This window comes from Podarcis melisellensis (genome assembly GCF_964234715.1).
Source record: "Podarcis melisellensis genome assembly, chromosome: 3".
Lineage (NCBI taxonomy): Eukaryota > Metazoa > Chordata > Lepidosauria > Squamata > Lacertidae > Podarcis > Podarcis melisellensis.
This window is the reverse complement of record NC_138530.1, coordinates 119,849-126,634: the sequence shown is the minus strand read 5'-3', so window position 1 is coordinate 126,634 and position 6,786 is coordinate 119,849. Positions and strand designations below refer to the sequence as shown.

Below are 6,786 nucleotides of genomic sequence, written 5' to 3'. Positions count from 1 at the left end.
CTTGTAAAAGTGATATTTCATCAATAAATTGATGGATCCCTGGATAAAACGGAGCTAAGTGAAAGCATCTGCTATAAATAGGCACATCTGGCTACTTTGTTACCATTTTAACTGAGATGTTGCCATGGTCATTTGCAGAAGGGTTCCTACTACGTTACTATCCCTGTGCATTGATAGTGATATGTCATTATATTTCCATAAGAGTTGGAATCAAATAAAAAACCCATGGCAGATGACCACCCAACCTCTACTTAACAACCTCCAAGCAAGGAGAATCAGCCACCCTCAGAGGCAGATTTGAAGATTACTGACATAACCTCTCAATCTTCTCCAGGCTCACAAATCAATTGTTTCTTTACCTGTTCTAGGACCCTTCCTGGTATCAAGCTGACTGGTCGGTAGTTGCCTGGATCTTCTCCCCCTTTTTGAAGACGGGGAGAACATGTGCCCCCTCCAGGGACCTCACCTGTTCTCCAAGGTTCTGAGGCAGATGCTCTGAGATTACACCTGCAAGTTTCTTCAGCACCCTTGGCTGCTGCTCACCAGGCCCTGGAGGTTGCAATTCATTTGAAGTCTCCAGGTGTTCCCTTTCCCCCTCTTTTCCTATCTTGCGCTGCAGCTCCCTCTTTGCATCGTTTACAGTGGTACCTCGGGTTACAGACGCTTCAGGTTACAGACTCCGCTAACCTGGAAATACCACTTCGGTTTAAGAACTTGGCTTCAGGATGAGAACAGAAATTGCGCAGCGGCAGCGGGAGGCCCCATTAGCTAAAGTGGTACCTCAGGCTAAGAACAGTTTCAGGTTGAGAACGGACCTCCAGAATGAATTAAATTATTAACCCGAGGTACCACTGTATTCTGGGACGCAGGTGGCGCTGTGGGTAAAACCTCAGCGCCTAGGACTTGCCGATCCGAATCCCCGCGGTGGGGTGCGCTCCTGTTGCTCGGTCCCAGCACCTGCCAACCTAGCAGTTCGAAAGCACCCCCGGGTGCAAGTAGATAAATAGGGACCGCTTACTAGCGGGAAGGTAAATGGTGTTTCCGTGTGCTGCACTGGCTCGCCAGATGCAGCTTGTCACGCTGGCCACGTGACCTGGAAGTGTCCTCGGACAGCGCTGGCCCCCGGCCTCTTAAGCGAGATGGGCGCGCAACCCCAGAGTTGGACACGATTGGCCCGTACGGGCAGGGGTACCTTTACCTTTACCTTTTTACCACTGTATTCTGTTATCACCAGGTTGGGCATCAGTTTTCTTTTGGGTGAAGGTGCTGAGCAGTTCCGCCTTCCCTCGATCACCCAAAAACCTTTATCCTCTTTTAATAAAAAGGTGGACACTGGGTGATAGAAGCTAGCTGGCCCCTGTCATCCTGGGCAGAACTGTTGGTGCTGTGCATTTCTTCCTTAAATCAGGTAGAAGGGAAGGAAATTCAGTGGTTATTTAATTTAAGTTACTAAGGAGTAGACCTTATGCAAATCCAGAGTGGAGTCGCTAAGACGGTTGAATAGCATCTTGTATGCCTCTTTCCTGCAACTCCTGCAGCCAAGCTGGTGTCAGACAAATGCAGGAGAGAACCTGTTTCAGACCAGAAACTGCATTCTGTCATTGACAGCCTGGGGGGGGGGCTAAAGGCCAAGGTGGGGAGGGCAATGGATGTGGCTTTTGTATACCTGGCTGCCTTTCAGCTTTTCAAGTCAGAGGATTCTGCAGACATCCTTCTCTAGCCAGCAAGCAAGAGACATTATTCAAGGGTGATGTCGGTTCTCTCACTGGTCCCTGCAATGTCCCAGAGGCCCCACTGGCCTCTGCTGGAAGTTAGGCATTTGGGGTCCCCTCTCCCTGCAGTGCAAAGGAATCCTCCCTCTTTTTTATATAGACAGTCTTAGCCAATCATACAATTATCTGCATTGTTCTTTTATCATTTTATTTTATGTTCCATGTTCTAACATCACAATAATAATAACAGTAGTAAAGTGCCCTGATGTTTTATGATCTAGCAGTTCAGAAATACTTTTATAAATGAACAAGAATTGCAGCTCAAGGACCCATTCCAGCCAGGGGGAAGCAGGGGCGGTGGGCCATGCGGAGAGAGGGATGCAGCAGCAGCAGCCAGTCTGGCACAGGAAGAGGCCTGGGGGCCATATTTGCTCCCCAGCCCGGCCGAGGACACCCCCGCTCTGCTCTAAGGCACAGCAGACCCAAGAGGTCAGTAGCGGCCTCTGGGGCAGAGAGTCGGCCTTTGAAGCCACGCTGGCCGCTTCCAGCCCCCGCCTGGTTGCAGCTCTGGGGCGCCACAGCGGCCGCCTTGCAAGCAGAAGAGCAGATGTGCAGTGGCCGCCTCTCGGCGCCAGGGGTCGGTTCTGTTCTTGAGCAGGTCGCTGCTTCTCAGGTGCTTCCTCGTCGACCCACCTGCCCGTTCCCGCTGCTGCTGATAAACAACTGGGAGGAAAGGAAGGCTTTTTCTGTGCCACCTGCCGCTTCCCTGGCAGGCCAGGTGTGCGGGACCTTTGGCTCTCCAGGTGTCGCTGAACCACAACTCCCATCAGGCCCAGCACGCTGGCTCCGTGGCCGGGATGGCAGGAGCCGGAGCAGAGCCGCACCTGGCGGGCCAAAGGTCCCGCGCACCTGCGGGAGGAGCCGGAAGCGCAGCGCTGCGGGGCCCGCCGGGTCTCTCCGGGGCTGAGCGAGAAGCGGGATGGGTGAGCGCTGGGCCTCGCAGTCCCCTCTTCCCCCCCCCCCCGCGGCCGCCCCTCTCTGCTCCCCCCGGCAAGCAAAAGCGAATACACGCCAAGTCCCGCCCCCGAAAAGAGGAGCTTCAGCTCTGAGGTGGCTGCAGCATCACCCCATATCCGCCGCAGGGGCCCCTTGAGGAAGCCGTGCGCCTTTGCGCCTGGTGGCTGGGGCGCGGGGGTCCCGCGCAGCCCAGGGGGACTCGGATCCCGAGCTGCGCCCCCGCTGCGCTCCTCCTCCTCCTCCTCCTCACGTCTCTTTCTACCCCCCCATCCCCTCCGCAGATGCGGGACCCCGCGCGCGGCGCCTGGTGCGCAGCGGCATCTCGCTGGTGGTGCTGGGCCACCTGAACCTGGTGCTGGGCGCCATCGTGCACGGCTCCGTCCTGCGCCACGTGGCGCGCCCGGAGCGCACCATCACCTCCGAGTACGCGGTGGCCAACGTGATCGCGGTGGTCTCGGGGCTGCTGGTGAGTGAGGGGCGGCGGGGCGGGCTGGGGGCGCAGGCGAGCTCCTTTGGGGCAGGAGCAGCCGAGAGCCACCGCGCGTTCCCCGTGTCTCCCGCAGAGCATCGCCGCCGGCGTCGTGGCCGTCCTGGTGTCGCGGAGCCGCTCCCCGCCTTGGCTGGTGAGTGCGCCCTGGAGGAGGAGGAGAAGGGGCCAGGCGCCGCCGGAGCACCCAAGGGCGCCGCGTGGCTCCTTTCCCGGTGTGGGCTGGGCTCGGGGCCCCCAGGGCTCGCTCACCTGTTGCCTCCCTCCGCCTCCCTTCTCAGCGCTGGGTGCTGCTGGCCGCGGCCCTGGTCAACGCGCTGGTGTCGGGCGCCTGCTGCGCGGGGCTGCTGCTCGCCGTCTCGCTCACCGTGGCCAACGGAGGCCGCTTCCTGCTCGCCGGCTGCAACCGCTCGGCTCTGGCGACTGACGCCCGCACCGTGAGGACCGACGAGTGTCCCTTCGACACCACCCGCATCTTTGTGAGTTGCTGGTATCTTGGTATTTATTTGCATCCCGTAATTCCCCCTAACAGAGATTCAAGGTGGCTTATAGCTAAAAACACCGGGGGGAGCGGTAATTAAAAAGCAATTAACAGTAATTGGCATTAACAGAATAGAGATATCAAAACTTGTAAAAAGTATTAAGAAAATTTCAGTTGTACAAAATAAAGTGAAAAAGGAGAAAAATAAAAAATAAAAGGAATATATGTGCATGTTACACTTCCATGTATAACGTACTGTTATTGCCCTAATACATATATGATTGTGGATAACCTGCTATATTATGTATAAATTCATTCTAAATGTCAATATCCAAAGTCTGCATCTCTCCACAATCTGTTCATCTTTTGCAAGGACTGCCATGTCTTCATTCCTTGAATTCAAGAGGACCAGATCTTTATTCTTCATGTTCATCCATACCAGTCTTTTGGTCATAGGGTTTTAATTGTTTTTTTGTCAACTTCCATACAGTGGGTATATATTGCAAAAGAATATATACTTCTGAAAATTTCATTTTTTTCCCTGCACAGTCATATTGATACAGTCCAGCACTTTCTCCCAAAACTTAGGGAGTAAGAACAAATGTTTCAAAGAAGCGCTGTCTTTATACATCTTCAACAAAAAGCTGCATTAGACAGTCCTTTTGTATACATATTGTATGGAGTTCAATATTATTTTCTGTTGTATAAGTCGTAATTCAAGATCCATCGTTATCTTTGCTACAGAAACTGAAATAGTTTCCCACTATCAAACAGTATAGGAGCATCCAATTCTTTCTTCCAATCGTTTCTTAAAGTCTGCATCTCGAATTAGTAAATAACAAATATCTATAGAAAGTAATTGTACGTTTTCAGTTTCAAAAGCTTTGACCAATTCTTCTGATGAGATCTTGGCCGCTCCCCAGCTGACCTTCTCTGCCTGCCTCTTCCCTCCCTAGGACACGGCCCTGGCCCTCTGGCTCCCTTCCTTGGTGATGGCAGCGGTGGAGGCTGGCTTGTCCGCCTGGTGCTGCGTGGCGTCTTTCTCTCTCTCGGGCCAGGGCCCCTCCTCCTACAAAGTGGCACTGGTAAGAGGGCACCTTTCTCCCTCCCCCACATCCTCCCCACCCTGGCACTTGCACAGCGACCCCTGGGGGCCACCCAGTGCTCCCTGCTTTGCCCCAGACCCCTGGGCAGTTGAAAAGCTTCTCTTTGGGCTCCTTTTCCAGCTTCAGGAGGCGGCCGCAGGAAAGGAGGCGGCAGAGGAAAGCTCCGGAAGAGACCCTCATCACCAGCTCCTGGTTGACATGCAAGAAGAGGAGTGCAGCCTTTAGTGGGGTGGGGTGGGGAGAAAGAGCCTGCCCCACTTTTGCTGCAAGAGGCCCATGACAATGGGCTGTGCTGGGACGGCCAGACACAGAATGATAGAGTTGGAAGGGTCCCCGAGGGTTGTCTGGTCCAACACTGCAGGAATCTCAGCTGAAGAATTCCTGACGGATGGCTATCCAACCTCTGCTTAAAGCTTCCAAGGAAGGAGAGTCCACCACCTTCAAATGTAGCCCATTCTCCACTGTCAAACAGCTCTTACCATCAAAATGTTCTTCCTGATGTTTAGTCATTATCTCCTTTCTTGTAACTGGAAGCCATGGGTTCAGGAGAAAAGCAGCTTGCTCCATCCTCTGTGTGACAGCCGTTCAGATATCTGAAGATGGCTCTCATATCTCCTCTCAGTCTCCTCTTCCAGGCTAAACATCCCCAGTTCCTTCCACCATTCCTCATCAGGGTTGGTTTCTTGATCATCTTGGTCGCCGCCCCCTGCACACAATCCAGCTTGTCATTATCCTTAAATTGCGGTGCCCAGAACTGGACACAAGACTCCAGGTGGGGTCTGACCAAGGCAGAGGAGAGCGCTACTTTACTAGCCAGGAAAGAATCTTCTCCTGGCTCAACTGGCACCCCTTTGCAAGGGGGGGGGGGAAGAGATGCTTCTTCCATACTAATTCCCTGCTCCTCATATTGCAATACTTCCTGTGGCTGGGACTCCTCAGTGCAGCTGTGTGCTCCTTGGGAGTAGCTGCAGAGCGACTCTGTGACCCAGCCTGGCGCTGTGAAGAGCAGCACTTGCACCTACTTTGCCATCAAAACTGCCCCCCAATGCCCAGAGGGAGAAGGGGCATGTTGCAGCCGTCACTCCAAGGAGAGCAGCACAGAGATGGGCGTCAGACTAGAGAGAATTGGTTTGTGTCCCTTTGCTCTGGGGCTGGCTGGCGGCCTCAAACCCCATTGCCCAGCAGAACGTGGCTTCCCACACACCAGGAGGCCCTTTGACCAGAGCTGGGCCCCTCCGGCCCCCACCCAGCCAGTTGTACTGGACTTTGAGAACTCAGAGTCCAAGTGCTGTGGCAGAATTAAACTGTACAGACTCAGAGTGGACAGTCCTTTCCGTCACATGACCCCCCCCGGGACCCTCGCTTGGGGCTCTGGCAGTGCCATATGCTCCCCGGCTGCTCACCCTGCCAGGCCCCCAGAGGGCCCCTATCTGTACCTGGAGCACCCACATGAGAGGTGCCACCTTCCTTTTAGGGCTGCTCAGCTCTGAGTGCTGCTTGCGCCACAAGCCCCAGACCAGAGGCAGCTCACATGGACACCCCCTTCCAACCTTGCCGGGGGGGGGGGGAGTGTCACATGTCAGCCATGGATGGGGCACCAAAAGCATGATTCTCCAGACCAGCTGAATACCAGCTGCTGGGAAGTGCCAGGGGGCAGAAGGCTTGCAGACTTCCCTTGCGACCTCAGGTTGGCCACTGCAACTGGGCCCAGCGCTTCTTATCTGAGAAGAACACCCCATCTGTGCCAGAGACAGGGTCACCCTCCTTGTATACCAACACGCACACAGATGGAGAAGATGGTCCCTTTGGCGAGGGAGGGAGCGGTTTCAATCCTGAGTGTGGTGTTGGGGTGGACAAAGGGGTTTCAACATCCCTGCCCAGCCCAGCCCCAGGAGCAGCAGGAATGTGACTCTCTCTAGGTAACAGACAGAGTGACCCCTCCGTGTTTTTCCTCTGAGAGTTGCTTTGGCTGCTTCCAGTTCT

The 6,786-nt window shown here is 54.5% G+C and overlaps 1 protein-coding gene across 1 annotated transcript; it reads left to right on the top strand.

The window, feature by feature from the left end:
• The first annotated feature begins 2,418 nt into the window (after window positions 1–2,418).
• KRTCAP3 (keratinocyte associated protein 3) lies at window positions 2,419–6,122 on the top strand. The gene is made up of 6 exons (XM_081904463.1): window positions 2,419–2,695; window positions 3,011–3,195; window positions 3,293–3,352; window positions 3,498–3,695; window positions 4,654–4,782; window positions 4,924–6,122. Exons 1-6 carry the CDS (start codon window positions 2,692–2,694, stop codon window positions 5,026–5,028), a joined length of 681 nt encoding a protein of 226 aa, XP_081760589.1. The 5' UTR covers window positions 2,419–2,691; the 3' UTR covers window positions 5,029–6,122.
• The last annotated feature ends 664 nt before the right edge of the window (window positions 6,123–6,786 follow it).